Source organism: Elgaria multicarinata, chromosome 20 (genome assembly GCF_023053635.1).
Source record: "Elgaria multicarinata webbii isolate HBS135686 ecotype San Diego chromosome 20, rElgMul1.1.pri, whole genome shotgun sequence".
NCBI classification, from domain to species: domain Eukaryota; kingdom Metazoa; phylum Chordata; class Lepidosauria; order Squamata; family Anguidae; genus Elgaria; species Elgaria multicarinata.
Window position 1 is genome coordinate 7183284 of NC_086190.1, and position 18429 is coordinate 7201712.

An 18429-nucleotide genomic window follows, 5' to 3' on the forward strand; every position below is an offset into this window, starting at 1 on the left:
AAAGCATAAAATACAAACAAAAACAGACAATATCTGTTTAAAACAACTATTCTAGGGTCAGTTTAAAAACATTTAAATGCTGTTAAATGTCAGGGAGAAGAGAAAAGTCTTGACCTGGCACTGAAAAGATAACAATGTTGTCTTTGACAACAATGTTGTCAAAGATAACATGTACATTGATGGTGCTATATAAATAAATAAATAATAATAATAATTGGCACCAGGTGAGCCTCATTGGGGAGATCGTTCCACAGTTGGGGGGCCACCACTGAAAAGGCCCTCTCCCTTGTTGCCATTATCCGAGCTTCCCTCAGGGTAGGCAGCCGAAGGAGGACCTTCGATGTTGAGCGTAGTGTTCGGGTAGGTTCATGTTGGGAGAGGCGTTCCGTCAGGTATTGTGGTCCCGTGTACAACCTTATAGGTTAAAACCAGCACCTTGAATTGGTCAATGCAAGCAGGCCAGAGTTGGTCTTATATGCTCAAAGTTTCTGGTTCCAGGTTATCAATCTGGCTTTAAAGCAGTAGTGTGGCTCCTGCCTTTTATATACCACCTTCACACCACTTTCATAGTGCAATATCCTGCTTGGTGTCGCCTTCACTGGTTGATAAGGTGGTGGTGATGGGGATTGAGATGCTCCCAGGAATAGAGTCGCTTTCTGTGTGATAATGACTCAAGAGAGCATTTGGGAAAGCAGGGACTTTCGTGGGCTGGCTGTGCCCCTGTTTCTGCACGGGGAAAAAGCTGGCCGTGATTATGCATAGCCAAGTCCTGCTGAAGCTACTCATCAGTAATGCTGACACCAGCAGGGAAGGGTCAAATGTGTGAGGTCTGTCCCAGCAGGAATTAAATGGATTCTAGTTAATAGACTTAACAATAGAAGGCTACCTTGGAGGAGTTTAGATTGCTGTGTCATCTTTCCCCCCCACCACCACCTTTTCGATTTGGCAATCAAGGAGGTGGCAGGCTAATAGCTGCCCTTTTCAGCCGCCCACCTCCTCAATTGCATTTCATTGCACAGAGTCTGTTCAGACAACACTCTATGCCATGGTTAGGCTGCCAACCCTTTTGCAGCAAATGGTTAGCGAGCATGTTTAAACTGTGGTTATGAAGCCACCATGGTTAGGAATGGTTCACATGCCACCTTAAGCCATGGTTCATACAACGCGCTAAGCAATAATGTTTAGCTCAAAACGCTTAACCATTGTGGCATAGCCTATTGTCTGAACAGGGTCAGAGTCTTCCGATAAAACTAAAACACTAACCAATGCATTTATAACCAGAGGACTGGTGGAATAGGATTTGGTTTCGGGTTGTTGGTTTTTAAGGCAATGTAGCCTGTGACTAGTAGCAAGAAAAAGAGACTGAGAGTCTCCCTCCCTCTCTCTTGCACGTACACACGCTATAGGTGCTAATCCACTTTGCTGAAGTTTGGTTTTATAACTTACGGGGCCATCCATGGTCACTGGCGGACTAAAATTATTTCTTTTATGGTCTGTGGCCAACAGCATGAGTGTGTGTGTGTGTGTGAACAGAAACGTGCAAAGCATGTTTTGACGTGTGTGTTCAATTTTCCATGTTTAAATTGTGGCGGAGCTGAGGGATATGTCAAACCTAGGTTTTTAAAGAATAATAGTATTTTTGCTTGTCAAATTTCTTCAGCTTTAGGACGCAATCCTCTCCGGGTGCTCATCAGCCTCCGAACTCAGAGGCCGACGGGCATCCTATGCAAAGCAGGAGATGTGTGGAGGCAATTGATGCCTCCACGCTCCCCCTGCTCTCTATTGTAGCTAGAGGGGAGTTTTTGCCCATCTAGCTGAGGTGTCAGGGAAGGGGAGGGACAGAGGCTGGGGGAGGCTGGGGATATCTCGTATCCCCACTTCTCCAGGCCCCTCTCCTCCCAGCCCACAGAACCACCCCGTTCCCTCCTCTCTGAGCTCACCGTTGCAATCTCATAGGGTCAGCCAGTGCGGTTCTCTGCACCCCAGCTATGAGAGGGAGGGTAAGGGGAGCTCAGACTCCCAGGCCTGAAAAAATCCTATGCCGCCCCCAGACGCTGTCTAGGGGGCCATAGGTTCCCCCCCCATCTATAAAACTTTACAGCTTCCCTATAAAGATCGGTGTCATTACTGTAAATGGTGTGTGTGTGTGCGAGAGAGAGAGAGATGTGCGTTGGGGGGAGGAGTAGTGGTTTCCCCTAAGGCTTCCACCACTGACTTCGAAGGTGATATTGGATCTTGGGACTTCTCAGTATGCCTATGCTACACAAGGAGATCACTTGTGCCCATTGCTGTGTAGAGGGGTTGACAATTAATTAAGTACCCACGGGGTACTCCTGCTGTCTGCACATGACACAACCAGATCACAACCCGGATTTGTGGAGGTGGATCTGTAGGAGAGCAGTGGGTAGACAGACAGCCCTGCCCCTTCGCCTCCAGCATTCTCTGCCACCTCAGTTGATGACGGCCTTGTCCACACACTCAACAAGACAAGCTGGTGGAATCCCAAGGCTGTACTACTTACTCTTGTAGTGTTTCAGATTTCAGGTGAGAGGCGTGGAAATCAAAGACTAGAGGTTGTCTGTCTCAGCTTGCTTATTGCTATACTTATGTTTTACACATACACACACACACACACACACACACACACGCACACACCCTGGTAGTACATCCCATGCTAGCATGCTGGAACCCTCACCACCTCATTGTGCCCACTTGCCTGCAGCAGGGGCAACTGGGTGGACGGCAAATCCTTGTAAAATGCACCCACCCACCCACGCACACACACACACACACACACTCCTCCTCTCACCAAATTCTCCTTCTCTGACACATTTGACACCTGAAAGTCTGGTTTACAGAGGTGAGAGGAAGTTTGCATCAGCACAGGAGGCCGGGCATCAAAGCAGACTTCGTTGGTTCCTCTGTGTGTGTGTGTGTGTGTTCTCCACTAGCAGAATTGGCACCTCCTGCCTCTTTTGTAGCTCCGGGTTCATCAGCCGGTCAGCCAGCCAGCCCCCCCACCCATGACATCATGACAATTGTTTATCTCTCACACAGAAGGAGGACTGTGAAGGGACCCGAGAGCTTGACTGGCAGCCACAACATTTTCTTTTTCTTTCTGTGGACACTGCAGTTCCGCAGCGCTGCGCGCTCGAGACAGGACGTCCACAGCAATGCTACGTTTCTCATTCCATGCGCGCGCATTTGTCTCTTTGCAGGCTCCTTCTATCCTTTGAGGCCGCTCACACCACTGGTTTAGTGACCCACTTGGTCCACTTCCAGTGGCACATAAATGTTGGCATTTTCCACAATGCTCTGCCAGCCATCAGTGGCTGGACCCGTCCCTGTAAAAGTACGTTGGGAAACAAGTCAGACTCAAGCAATAAGGGGCAGGTAGGGATTCACAGGGAAGTGGGGGCCAGAAGCTACAGCTGTTGGTCCACCCACACCAGCTGGTTGGTATTTATTTATTACATTTTTATACCGCCCAATAGCTGAAGCTCTCTGGGTGGTTCATAAAAATTAAAACCATAATTTACAGCATGCTTTGCAGATGGGGCATGACTGCTTATATGTTGGGCATGGGGCAGAGCTATACGCAAAGCTTTTGGTTCTCCAGGTGTGTCCCAAAGGCACATATGCAGCAACCTTGCTGAAGCTGAGCAGTTCTGGGTGTGGAGTAGTGGAGAGGAAACGTGGAGGTGCGCAGTTCCTTGACTTTTCCAGATCACATTTGGGTACATAATCCACTGGAGTAACCAGAGCAATTTGCTTTGATGAGCGAATGAGGTAATAACAAGGCTTTCAAGTTTTACTATTTGTGGCAAATCAACATCGAGACATAAGGGAAATAATCAAGCAGCTGTTGCCCCTGCTGGCTGGGGATGATTGAAGTTGTAGTTTAACTCTTAACTTATGCCATCCCCAAAGGCGAGAAAGGGGGCAACCATTTCCCTGGACCAGGTGTGAATAAGAGAACTCGGTCTATAGGTGCTGAAGGGGGAGAGGCTCTTAACATTCCTGCATGGCTGCAAGGAGGATATGGTTGAGATTGTAACCCCTGAAATGATCAGTGGATTGAGAATAAATCCTCCTTCAAAGCTTCTGGAAGCTGAAGATTATGGGTGTCTGGGGGCAGGGGGCAAGGAAGAAGAGTCCCCGCTTTCTTTCTTTTTTAAGTAACTCTGTAGCCTGGGGAGAACCCAAGATACAAGGCGAAGGGCACGTTCACACGTCATGCTAAGCCACCCTGGGAAGACGCCACAGTGGGTGACGTGCATGCCACTCCTGGCACACAATTGCACTCAGGGCTTGTGTTCCCTCAGTCCCTCTCAGTTCTCCAGCCTGCTGCCGGAACATATCCCAGTGGGCTTTGCAGCAGAAACCCTCAGTTTCCTCATTCCCTATGTCAGCCCCCCTTCTGCAGTTAGTCCGCTGGCGTTGCCGGCTGATGAGGAAAACTCCTCCCCCTCCTGCATCAGATCCCCAAAAGGAAATATTTTTCTGCACCCTCATCAATGTGGGCGCATGTTCGGAAGTTTATTTTTTCTGAGCTCTTGCTGTCCACTCTTTAGACAACCTTCCCCTTATCGCCTTCTCTTCAGTGGCCTCCACTCCATTGCTTCCCTAGCGTTGAAGTAAGGAGGCATTTGCATGCTTCTTCTTTTTTTCCTGCCATGGAATTTGTGCAAATTTCGCCTCTGTTCTACTTCCCTGCCATGATTTTTTTTTTTTTGCATTTCTTTTTTTTAAAATTTTTTTTATATTTTTATTATTGATTAACAATACACTAATACAATACTACAATAATCACAACAACACAAGACAAAAAAAACATAATACATAACTTGATTAACCTTATAACATTTCTAATTTGATATTTTTACTTCATTGCATAACATAAAGTGCACCCCCCAACCCCGGGATCTATTCCTGTTTCCAAAATCTCATTGTTTCTTCTGGAGGTGGTTTTCCACTCCCCCTAGATAATACATATTCTAGAAACTGATTCCAAATTCCCTCAAAATCATTCATTTTTGTTATCCCTCTTCTTACTTTTATATTACATGTCAATTTATCATTTATAGCAATATCCCAAATATCTTTATACCAGTCCTCAACATGATAATCTCCTTGTACCTTCCAGTTCCTAGATATGATCAACCTTGCTGCTGTCAACAAATTCGTTGTCAGCAAATTCGTTGCTGACAACAAATTCGTTGCTGTCAGCAAATTCGTTCTTTTGTTTCTTTATTACATTTTAAATCTCCATATAGTGATAGCAATGCCACTATAGGTGTCTCTTCAATCTCCATTCCCACTATATCATTTATCTCTTTAAACACCATTTCCCACAGTTTTTGAACAAATACACATTCCCACCACATATGTAAATACGTTCCTTTTTCTTTACATCCTCTCCAGCAATTTGCTGAGTTCAGCTTGTTCATTTTATTTAATCTCACCAGGGTTAGATACCACCTCCATAAAATCTTGTAATAATTTTATTTTTTCCTCACAGACATGTTTCTCAACACTCTTTTATCCTCACTGACATACTTCTCAACACTCTTTGTCTCCATATTCCCTCCCAACTCTGTTGCCCTATTTGTATCTTCAAATCCGTTTCCCACACCATCTTACCCATATTTTCTAACTCCCCCTTCCCAACCAATATTCTATATATTTCACTCGTTAATCCTTTTATCATTTTATTTTCTCTTTTCTCAATTTCTCTTTTTAAAATCATCTCCTCAAATTTCGTTAATTCTCTACACTCTCCATTATCCTTTAACCATTTCTTCGTCCATTGCTCTAATTGAAAATAACTTAACCATGTTAAATTCTTCTCCTTTAATACCTCTTCTATTTCCTCTCGTGTATTCATCCTCCTTAACCAATTTTTTAGTTTCATTATATCCTTCTCTATTAATATTTTCCCTAATTTATCTTTTAAATTCCCTGGAAATTTTCCTAACATTATCACTGGTGTTATTGGAGAAATACTCGGAAGTAACTCCTTTTTATATACACGCCATATTTCCCAGTGATTTTTTAGAAGGGGGTTCTCTATTTCTTCCCCCCATTTTTTATTAATATTCTCTAAAAAATATGTTTTCCAATTTCCACTCTTTATCCATTCCTTTTCTATCCTCTAACCAACTTAAATCTCCCATTCCTAAAATACATTCTACTATATGTCTTAATCTATTGGCTACATAATATAATTTATATTAGGAGAGTGCACGGACCCCCCGCTCCGCCCCGTGGGCCGATCCGAAAATTTCGGATCGGGCCACTCCGCTCTGCGCCGCTCCGCCCATACTCCGCTCCTCTTCGCCCATACTTTGTGCCGCTCCACCCATACTCTGGCTCCGAATCGGAGCTCCGCAGTGGAGGGGAGTGGTGCCAGGTAAGGCCGGGAGAGGAGGGCGGGGAGGGGGGGTTACCAGGCCCTGCCGCCGTCGCCGCCCGTGCGGCGACGGCGGCAGAGCTCAGTAAGGGACCAAGGGGAAGGGGGGCCTTACTTGCCTCCGTCCGCGGTCCATCGGCGTCTTCAATTGAGCCTGCGGTTCAACCAGGTGCGGCCTAGACTTCCTGGTTGAACCGCGGGCTCAATTGAAGAAGCCGAGGGACCGCGGACGGAGGCAGGTAAGGGAGAGGAGGGGGGGTTTACCGGGCCCTGCCACTGTCGCCGCATGGGCGACAGCGACAGCAGCAGGGCCCGGTAAACTCCACTTACCTTTCTGGCGGAGCTCCGGATCAAGGCGAAGGATCCGCCAGCCCTAGGGCTGGATTGGGTCCCCAGACAGGCTGGATTTCACCCCAGGCTTGCGTTTCTCACCCCTGCTATACTACATCATCATCATCATCATCATCATCATCTAATAATAATAATAATAATAATAATAATAATAATAATAATAATTTCATTTCTTACACGCCTCTCTCTCTGGATTGAGGTGGGGAACAACACCAATTACAAAACACAAAAAATACATAAAACTGATTAAAAACATAAAACTAACACGTTATTAAAGGGCATCTTAAAATTCAACTGGTTAGGCCTGCTGGAAGAGATCAGTCTTTATGGCTTTCTTAAATTCGGGAAAACCGTTAAGTTGACGAATCTCTCCCAGCAGGCCATTCCCCAGTCTGGGAGTGGCAGAAGAGAAGGTCCTCTGGGTAACAGTGGTCAGCCTAGTTTTGGCTGACTGGAGTAAATTCTTCCCAGAGGACCTGAGTGTGCAGGACAGATTGTACAGGAGAAGGCGACCCTGCAGGTAGCCTGGACCCAAACCCAGAAGGGCTTTAAAGGTAATAACCAACACTTTATGCTTCACCCAGAAACTAAATGGCGGCCAGCGGAGTGATTTTAACATTGGGGTAATTTTGCTTACCCCTAGGTGTACCGTTGACCAACCTGGCTGCCATATTTTGAATTAGTTGAAGTTTCCAGACTAGGCACAAACCCTATGTACAGTGCATTGCAGATGTCGAGCCTCGAAGTTACCAGCACATGTACTACCAACTTTAGGTCTTTCAACTCTAGGAAGGGGCGCAGCAGAGAGTAAGTTTCATTGAAGCTATTACTAAAACAATAGCTTCCAAATCTCGCAAGGTACTAGTTCCCCTCTATTCAGTAGTGGTTAGGCCTCATCTTGAGTATTGCATCCATTTCTGGGCACCACACTTCAAGAAGGATGCAGACAAGCTGGAGGGGGTTCAGAGGAGGGCAACAAGGATGATCAGGGGTCTGGAAACAAAGCCCTATGAAGAGAGACTGAAAGAACTGGGCGTGTTTAGTCTGGAGAAGAGAAGACTGAGGTAGAACATGATGGCACTCTTCAAATACTTGAATGGTTGTCACACAGGGGAGGGCGAGGATCTCTTCTCGATCATCCCAGAGCGCAGGACACAGAATAATGGGCCCAAGTTACAGGAAGCCAGATTCCGGATGGACATCAGGAAAAACTTCCCGACTGTTAGAGCAGTATGACAATGGAACCAATGACCTAGGGAGGTTGTGGGCTCTCCCACATTAGATGCCTTCAAGAGGCAACCAACTGTCAGGGATGCTTTAAGGTGGATTCCTGTACTGAGCCGGGGGTTGGACTCGATGGCCTTAGAGCCCCCTTCCAACTCTACTATTCTATGATTCTATGAAGTTTATAAGATAGCTTTCCTCAACCTGGGGGCCTCCAGATGTTTTGGGCTACAATTCCCATTATCCTTAACTATGGGCCATGTTGGATGGGGTGATGAGAGTTGCAGTCTGGAGGGCTTTGTAGTTTTGGAGTAGAGCATCAAGTTGGGAAAACAGCGATAAAATTTCCTACCAGCAGGCAGGTGTAGTAGGATTGTACTATTAGTTGCTCTATGCTGTTCACACCCTTGGGTTTGACCTTTCACAGTGTAGAGTCTGCCCTGCTTTCTCTCTCACACACCCCATTTTCCACTCTGAGATTAAGAATCTATTGGAAGGAGCTCCTCCATCCTTCTCCACATACAGCTCTGTATCTTTCCATTCTGTGCTTGACACCTCCTGCTGTTTGCTTTCCATTAACTTAATGCTCACAGATTTGCCTCTGGTCCAACTGTGTTTACCAGCCTTTCTAAGAGGTGTCTTTAGGAGGCCACTTACTGTTTAACTCCTAGCATCAAAAGGTTCTCCGCCCTCCTTTAGGATTATCAGCCTTTAGCATATCCTGCTTGCAAGAAGATTGCCAAATATTCCTTTTGTGAATGCTCCTCTGACATGACCACGATTGTCTTTTTTAAAAGGAGTAGGAGTAGGAGTGGAAAAGAGCTCATTTGGTAAAGCACATGGTTTTTGAGGTCTAGAATGAAGTTTAGAAACTTAAGATGACTTGTACTGAGTTGGTCCCTCTACCTCAGTATCAACCCTGTTCAGACAGCATGCTATGCCACAGTAGTTAAGCATTTTGAGCTAAACATTATGGCTTAGCATGTCATGTGAACCATTCCTAACCATGGTGGCTCCCTAACCATGGTTTAAACATGCTCACTAACCACTTGCTGCAAAAGGGTTAGCGGTCTAATCATGGCTTTGCGTGTTGTCTGAACAGGTCCTCTTGTCTCCTAAACAGACTGACAGTGTCTGTCCATGGTTTTAGGCAAAGGCTCTTCCCAGATCTACCTGGAGATACCAAGGATTGAAACTTGGACCTTCAGCATGCGACACATGTGCTTTTGGCCATGGCATCCCCCCCCCCCCCGCCCGCATGGAATGCTGTGATGCTGATGATGCCTTTCTGTTTGTTGAGGTATCGCAGTTCAGGAATGAACCTATTTTAAGAGTATGTTCTCCAGGTAATCTCACATAGGTTGATCTGATTGTAATATATTATACTCTCATCTGAGAGTCCTCAGGTGTTGTTATGTGATGTATGATCAACTGATGTAAGAGATTGGAGAAGTCCTGTAGCTCAGTGGCAGAGTGCGTGCTTTGCAATGCGGAAGGTCCTGGGGTCAATCCCCAGGATTTGCAGGGAGCTTCTTTCTACCAGTCAGCACTTGGTGCAAGCCAACTTCTAATGTGTCAGCCAACGCTAAGGAGAGCTGAGATGGGGGGTCTTTTTGCCTGTGGCATCCATGCTGGCGAATTCTCTGCAATGGGAGCATCATCCGAATGCTTCCCTCTTGGGCAATAGGCCAAAATGCTGCTTTTTAAATGTGTGGTTTGACATTGGAAGAAAAGTATGTGCGCTGAACCTTCTTTTTCCATTTCTTTCAGTTCTGGTGTTAACTAGGTTCGCACAGTCACCAGGCTGCAGCGTATGCCAGGCACATTTTGAATCTTCAACCCATGACGGCTGTTTGTTGTGGTGTCCAAAACCAGCAAGGGTGGGTTGTTGGTGTAGTTAACAAACCACCCAGACACCACGGTCTGGTTTAGGGTGGTGAGTGGTTTGTTGACCATGCCAACAACCCACAATTCACACAACAAGCCACGGTCGCAGCTTGACTATTCAAAATGGCCGTCTGCATGTGTGAACCAGCCTCGATCATGCGAACCAGCCATTGCGTAGTTAGTTTATATAAAGTTCCTTGGTTGAATCTAAAGGTGCCCTTTCATTCGCAGGAGTCCTTCTGAGAACACAAAGGACACCTTTAATTGTAGCAGAGGATTCCACTAACGGGAGAGGCCATGTTTGCGCTCCCACCCACCACAGCCTCCCATATTGTGAGAGCCCCCCTGAACCCTTTGGAGCAGATGGAGGGGAGGCACAAGGAACTGCAGGGCGAATAGACAAAAGTCACACCCATCTCTGACAGCAATGTTGATAGTGGTCTTTCTAAGAGTAGATCTTTGGATCCCTTAGGGCTGCAGTATTTTAAGTAATTAATTGGTTAGATTGATTGATTTAAAACAACTCTTTTAAACCACAACTAATTGAGCAGCATATTTATATTATATATAATACAATTACAGAAATGGCAGCATCTGATAGTTCCTGAAAGCTTACTATGCCATAATACATTGGTTAGTTGTTAAGGCACCACAAGACTCATTGTTCTTTTATCTTAAAACACACACACACACACACACACACACACAGAGAGAGAGAGAGAGAGAGAGTTTCCCTCCCAGACATGTTGGGATGTCCCTTCTAAGATGACCCGCCTGTCCTGATGCATGCCACATCTAAAAACAAAGAAAATATGTACTGCTTCAGAAGTCTTGTGTTTACCCATATGCAAGTTAACTGACTGATTACTCAACTAAAACCGATCAACTGAGATTTCTTTCCTGGAACTATAAAAGAGGAGGTGTGGGGAAATCTATTTGAAATATATTCGTTCCATATGTTCCCCTCCATTTTTGGAGGCTTCTGGGTGAGGTTCTCTTGATCCTGCTGTAAGATTTGGGAAGCACATCTGGTAGCTGGTGAGAATATTCGGAAAGAAATACGGAATATGTGTCTGGTTTTGTGAGTAACTCATACTTTCGGAGGCCAGGTAGAATCTGTCAGCCAAGGACACACAAAGGTACTTGTTTACACAAGGGTAAAGGCCTGAGCCAATGCAAACAGCAAAGTAACAAAGTAACTTTTATGTTTGCCCTATGAAGGAGAGGGTATGGAAGAGGCAATTCCCTCCCTGCACCCCCCCCCCCCACTTTTCTGCAGCTAGGATTCTCAGAGATCTTATAATCTTACTAAAGGGGAACAGCACTCAATTTCTGTTTTTGTTTCACAGATTCAGATCCTGGTAGTAAGAGAAAGAAGGGAATGCCGGGTTTTGATTAATACTTAAGCCATACTAGATGACTGTTCATCATTATAAGCCCAGACAGCAAACTTTGTGTGCTGAATTCTGAATAGTTCGTGTTCTTAGCGCTTTTTAAGGCCAAGCTACAACCTAATAAGGCAGAGAGCTAGATTGCCTGGGACGGTTCTTTAAACATTTTCTAGGAGTTGGCTTCAGGAATATTTTTGATCTTGTTGAGAATATACAATCAAAAATCTAATTCTGGTGACTTCACCCATGCTTTGTAACAATTCGGGAACATTGCAGAGAGATTTGTAAATAAATGGTCTTTAGCAAACCTTACAGGACAGGGTTGTAGTTCAATATACATGCTTTGTACCCATAAAGTCCTGGGTTCAATCTCCGGTGCCTCTAGTTAAAATAATTTCTATCATAGGAACGTAGAGTTGGAGGGGGACTTGGAGGCCATCCCATCCAAACACTTGCTCCATGCAGGAGATCCAGACAGCTGTCCGGGCTTTGTTTGAAAACTAAGGCCTTAGCTAGACCTAAGGTTTATCCCGGGATCATCCCGGGGTCATCCCTGTTCATGTAAATGACACACAGGGGATCCCGTGAGCAGGCAGGGATGACCCCGGGACGATCCCGAGATAAACCATAGGTCTAGCTAAGGCCATAGAGTGAGGGATTCCAGATTCTATTGTCAAACCACTGTTACCATCAAGATGTTTCTCCTAATGTTCAACCAAAACCTACCTTCCAGTAGATTTTGATCGATCTAGTCCTGCCCTCTGAGGCAGCAGAGAAAAAGTTTTTACCTGCTTCTCTGTGACTGCCCTTCAGGGATTTGAAGAGTGCTATTATGCTTAGGGTGACCATATTTGGGAAACCAAAAAAGAGGACACCTAGTGTGTGTGTGGGGGGGAAGTAGCTTTCTGAGTCCTGCAGAAAGTACGTTATTCCCCCACCACCTTAAAGAACCCAATTGGAGTGGAGGAGGGGAAAGGATTTCATTCTGCACCACCACCATCCACTCCAATTGGGGCCTTTTCTATAATGTCCACGAATGACCCACTTTCCCCTTTAAGACCTCAATTGGAGCTTGGGGTGGGGGAATGATGTGCCTCAAGAAAGCATGTCATTCCCTCCTGCCGTGCTAATGGCAGCCTTAAAGAGGAAGGTGTGTCATTCCAGGACATTATTGAAAATTATAGAAAATCCCCCGACACCATGGAAAGAACAAAAACCAGGACAAATCCGGGGAAATCCTGACAGTTGGTCACCCTAATTATGCTCCCCTTCAGTTTTCATTTCATTTCATTTATTTATTACCATATTTGTATGCTTAACATGCAACAATAAAACCAGTAAAATGCAGCCTCAAAAACATTCCTATCAAGCAGTGGAAAAATAAAACCCGTTAACAGCTGAGATTATAAACTGAGATTATAAACTTGGATGTTGAAAGCTTTCTTTAGAAAGTGCAAGATGCTGAAAAGATCTTTAAAAGGCCTGCGTGAATAAAAAGGACTTCACCTGGTGTTGAAAAGGCCATAGAGAAGGCACCAGACATCCACTGGGTTCAGACAATACACTAACCCATCATGGGTTAGTGTGTTGTCTGAAAGCAGCACGTTTTCCGCAGAGTGGGTTAACATGGAGCCACTTCTCCACAGGGTGGCTGGGTGGTGTGTTTTTCTTGAACAAGCCACCTTGAGAACACATACTTTGCTGTTGCGTCGTTCAGGGTGGTTAAGAAACCACATTGCATGTTTAACAAGCATGGGCCCAGAAATGCATTGGCAGCCGGTGCGGATGGTACAGAATTGATGTAATATGACAGATTGTCTATCCCCAATAAAGATGTGAAGAGCAGCACTGCATTGTCTGAATTGTCTGCATAGTCTTCAAATGCAGCCCCATGTAGAACACATTACAGTAATCCAGTCTGAATGTAACTAGGGCGTACAAAACCTGAGGCCAGGTCTGCTACTTGATTGCATGCACTTGATTTCTCCACACGGGCTATTGCATGCTGGATTACTGGAAGCATCTTCATGATCTGACTCCTCTGAAATGGATTGTGATATGAATGTTCTTTCCATGGGCGTCTGCAGGGATTTTTTTTCCAGGTGGTGGGGCAAAGCTGCACCGTGGAATGTAATTGTAATTTGCATGCAAACGTGCATTGCTACAACACTCCTGTGGATTTTCTTTGTGCCTGCACATGCTTTGTGGCTTGGAGTCATATTCCATGATGAACAAAGTGGCAGAAAATCCTTGGAATTTGACAGCACTAAAGCAGAGGAGTCAGGCTTCCCATGAGAGGCATCAAGGGGCAGGAGGAATCCAAAATCCACAGTTGGGCTATAACTTTATTAGGACCTACCAAAATTGTGCAAGCTTTTGAGTTGTCAAGAATTCTTCATCATGCTAGGAGGTACGAAAAGCAGGGTTTCTGGGAAGCAAGTCCCCAAACTAGGCCAAGTGTAATGGCCATGAGGTCTGCTTTGAGGCCCATTCTCAAAACAGAGATTTGCAGTCTGAATGAATGAGTCAATGGTAGTGATGGAACCATAGGAAGATTTTCTACCACCCGAAGAGAGTTTGCACTGAGGGTTCCATCCCCAACGACCACCAGGTCATACTCACAATTTGGCCTCAATTGCTTTTGTTTTTTACCTAATGTACCACCTAAAAATAATCGCCAACTTCATTCGTATAAGGGTTGTCATGTTTCTCTGAACTGCTGTCTTTTGCCATCTCAGGAATCTGTGCATTTTACCAAAAGCAAGAGGCTGATTAGTTATAGACAGTCTTTGTGTTCTTAGGAATGGAGATCAGCCACTGGTTCTTCTTCTGAAATTGCATTGGTAGCTGTAACCTGATACCTGCAACACCTACAAGTGAAGCGACTAATTCATTTAGACCACAAATCTGCAGTTTAAGACCAGGTGTGTCTGCAAAAACCTGCATCCTTACCGTGGCTTACTGCTTTTGGTATTAAGATGGCTCCTTTATACAGCAGATGCTGGATTGAATAGAGGGAGTGCCTCCCTCCTTCCCTTGCTTTCATTGGTTAACTTGCAGTGGACGGTTTCCTCACAGCCCCCAGGAAAGCCAGGACTTACTTCTGAGTAGATCTAAGATTGCACTGTAAGTCTGTAACCTTCAGCACACTTACTTGGGAGTAAGCCTCATTGAACTCAATGGGGTGCTCTCAGTGGGGTGGGGGATCAGATTTGCCTCCCTTTGCTGCAGGGAGGCATTTCACCCTCTTCTGCCTCTGATCGCAGACATGGAAAGTCCTTCCTCAGCAAGTTCATACTGCAACGTCACCTTCACATACTGCTGATCTCACGCCATTAAGGGTTTATGCCATCTTACCTCTGATCTTTTTAAAAATGGAACAAGGCATGGGTGGTGGGTGGGAGATGTCCTGGCTGTTGACAACGTCATGAAATAGACACGCAAACTTCCATGAGTGGCTAGTCAAAAGTGTGTTATAAATTGCTCATTTAGATAAGCCCTGGGTCTATCTAATGGGCAGATACCTGGCCAAATTTTTGGACTTTGTTTCTTTCCCCCAGGACGGATTTCTTGCAAGATCTACTTGGTTTTCACTAGAATCTTGAGATTCAACAATTGGAGTCAGATGTAGAAGACATACACTAAGAATTAAAGAATTCTGAGCCCAGAAAGTTGTTTTCAGTACCAGAACTTCCACACAAAAATCTACTCCTACTTACCCCAAGCTTTTTTCTCTCATTTCAACAGTATAATTTGAGATGGGGACAGGAGGATTCCCTTTGTTGTTGCTATTGCTTAAACAATTGGTTGTCAGAAATCCTTGCCGGTGATCTACTACAAATTGCCCAAACGCCTACCAGTAGATCCAGATCTACCTTCTGCCCACTCCTGTTTGGGAGAACTTAAAAGCCTGCACAATTTTGTGGAATTTGGGCTGCTCCCAATAAAGATTGTGGGGACTTGGGCAATAAGTGGGAGACATGGAGTCTGGAACCTTAGGGCCTTTCTACGTGAAAGAAAAAACCCTCACCCTTACCAGGCTTTTTTCCCCTCAGGTCTTTCAACATTCACTACAAGCTTCTTTAAAGCTTTTACAAATCACCATGTGATTTGTAATTGAAAACTTCCCCTTGGGGCAATGCTCTATAAAGTTCAATGAAAACAGCACCATCTAGTGGTAGTATTAATCCCGTAATTATTTTACATACTGCATTCTCCAGGGTTTTTTTTAAAAGCAAGATTACTGGGAGGTGGGGCGGGAAGTACAGGAGACATCCTGGAAGTTAAAGGTGTAATGTAAACGACCCGCAAACTTCCATGAGGAGCCAATCATGAGTGTGCAATAAATTGCTCATGTACAGAAAATCTTAGATATGGAGCCTATTTGCTGCCATCTGAGTAATATTTGGTTTGTGTTAGTGATGGGTAAACTCATTTTAGTTCCGTTCAGAATTGGCTCAGAATTGGGGAATGCTTCGGGTAGGTCCCCCATCCCCACTCCTGAGAGTTCTAACTGAGCTCGTAATATTGCCTGTACTTTATCACATTGCTGAATCAATTCCACTGTATCTAATTTGTACAGGATCAAAAGCATCTAATTTCATTTAACATCGAGGCTTTGGGGAGGAAAACTCAGAAGCAAGGGCAAATAAGCAATTGAATTTTTAAAGAAAACGTTTCAAGCTCAGTTTCTTGGCTTTACTACAGGACTGATAGTAAAGTAATTGAATCTATTAACACTGTGATGTTTGGAATGAAAGTTTGTGCCCTCACTGTAGGCTAAAAAGATCAAGTAAATAGCATCTGGGAATAGGCTAGCATCAGAGATACTGTAACTCCCTTGTTCTCAAGGCTCTGAAATTTCTCTGGGGCTTCCCACATGTCTCTGGATCATACCAAAAATAGTAAAACACCCTTTGAACTGTAGTTAGTGTCCAGGACTCTTGGTCAAAACATAAATTTAAAGCACATTTCACTGTCTAACACAGCATTCCCCAACCTGGTTCTTTCTAACCGTGTCGAACTACACATCCTATAATGCTGACTGGGGGATTATTGGAATTGTAGTTCCTCACATCTAGGGGGCACCAGGTTGGGGGAGGCTGTTCTAAGATCTATAAGAATTTCTTAGTGAAATTACTTAATTCCCAATACATCCCAATGTTCCAAACTAGGCAAATTTGCATCCCAAGCTACGTAAGTGCAAATGGCAACATTGCTACCTAAATCTCTCCCATCATGGTTGGCTACTTCAACTGAGCCTACTTCAACCTAATTGCTGCTAAATTAATCTGGTGCCATTGAAGCACGTGCCACCATTGGAGCTGGGATTCCTTGTTTTCTCAACCACCCTCCTTTCTTCTCTTGTAGGAGACTGTGGCTTGGCTGGAGGCATGAGCTCTGCAGACACCTTTGAGTAGTTGCCCGGTCTCTGCCTTTTGGGGTTGGGGTTACAAGGGGCTCGGGATGGGTCCCTTGCAACAGACGATGAGAGTATTCCTTCTGCATTGCAATTCTCAGCACGGCAACTAAGTATTCTGCTACGGCAGCATTTTCAAAGCAAGAACGGCAAGACAATGAAGAGCCACTTTCCTCCATAATGATAAATAACAGGAGGTTTTTTGTTTCTGTTTTTTTGTAGATTATCCTCTGGGGTCGAACCGAGAAGTACTTGAAGGAAACCACAGAAGAGATCCGGGCGATGGGGACAGAATGCCACTACTTCATTTGCGACGTGGGGAATCGGGAAGAGGTCTACCGACAGGCCAAAGCAGTCCGTGAAAAGGTGTGTTGGTGTCCATTTCCATGGGTCAAAGGTCATGGACCCAGCAGCTGGAAACCAGAGGAGCTGTTGAATCAGGAACCACCTGGCTTAAGCTAAGAGTGGGCAGAAAGTAGGTCGCCAGATGTTTTGGGCCACTCCCAGCATTCCTGAGCATTGGCCATGCTGGCAGGGGCTTCTGGGAATTGCAGTCCAAAACATCTGGAGAGTTACTTTCTGCCCACCCCTGCTATACCTGAGCCAGAGGCCTCCTCTTGGTTCTTAGCCAGATCCAGGCAGGTGCTTACACAGGTGTCCCTTCTTCCCTTGGGCAGCTAGCCAGCTGCTCTGTTGGCACCCTAATATTTTGTCTGGATCATTGTCTCTTCTGCTCTCTTCAGGTGATAGGAGGTGGGGGGGTTCAGCTGGAAGCCTAGGCAACTGGGGTGGAGTCTGCAACTGATATTGGGGGTCTGAGGGCTCTTGCAGAAATGGTGGGCTTCTCGGGATCACTAGTAGTACTGGGGTTCCAGCATGTGTGCAGAGAGGCACCTTGCAGTGCTATTTTTATCCATGGAAGGAAAGGACATAGGTCAGTTGTAGAGCAGATGTGTTGCATACAAGAGGTCCCAGGTTCAATCCCTGGCAACATCTTAAGGTGTCAGGATCAGGGCCATTCTCCCTAGTGTGGGGAACTGTTTTTCAGAACCTGGCTCGGACTCAGAGAAGTACACCAGCCAAGACAGGAACCAGGGGAGGAAATTCTCCAAGACCCTCTAGGAGTTAAGAAGGAATCTTCCCAGGAGCTTAGCGGACAAGACGCCCAAGCTCAGAGATCATCCTCCCCACCCCTGGGAACTCAGTTGTTGTCAGAGGGGGAGGGAACATTGGAGCTGACAGATCCCAGACTCTGCCGCAGGGTCAAGTGGGCAGAGTTGAGAGGAGGTGGGAGATGGTTCGCTAGGTTAGCCACTCACCAGAGATTTCAACTTGAAGATCTTCCCTGAAGGAGGAATTCAGTGAAAGCCTTTTGGGCACTGCGGGGAAACCATCCATTGAGTTGATAGGCAACTGCCGTGCTTTATTAGGCTAATTAAGCTTAGAAGATAGCTCCTAATCTTCACACTCCCTTCAGACATGAAGAGGTGTCCATTTACTGAATTAAGCTTTTCTGGATTGCACGGCAGACCTCTTTATTGTCTCACTCCTTCGCGGGAGGGCTTGGACTCATGACAACAGGTAGGACGGATAAAGAGGTCTGTCTGAAACCCTGGGTAGTCTCTGCCAGTCAGTGTAGACAGTACTAACAATACTGTGAAGACAATACTCAGACCAATGGTGTGAGTCTGTATCGTAGTTTCGTATCTTCACTGTGGAAACGGTTTGCTGGGGCTAGATCCAGG

General features: G+C 45.4%; 1 protein-coding gene across 1 annotated transcript in view; it reads left to right on the forward strand.

The window, feature by feature from the left end:
• The window catches only part of DHRS3 (dehydrogenase/reductase 3), a 37401-nt gene that overhangs the window by 11205 nt on the left and 7767 nt on the right, over positions 1-18429 (forward strand). Inside the window, exon 2 of the mRNA XM_063145032.1 lies at positions 16907-17050. Within this exon, the coding sequence (XP_063001102.1) occupies positions 16907-17050 (144 nt within the window). The remainder of the gene's footprint in view (positions 1-16906; positions 17051-18429) is intronic.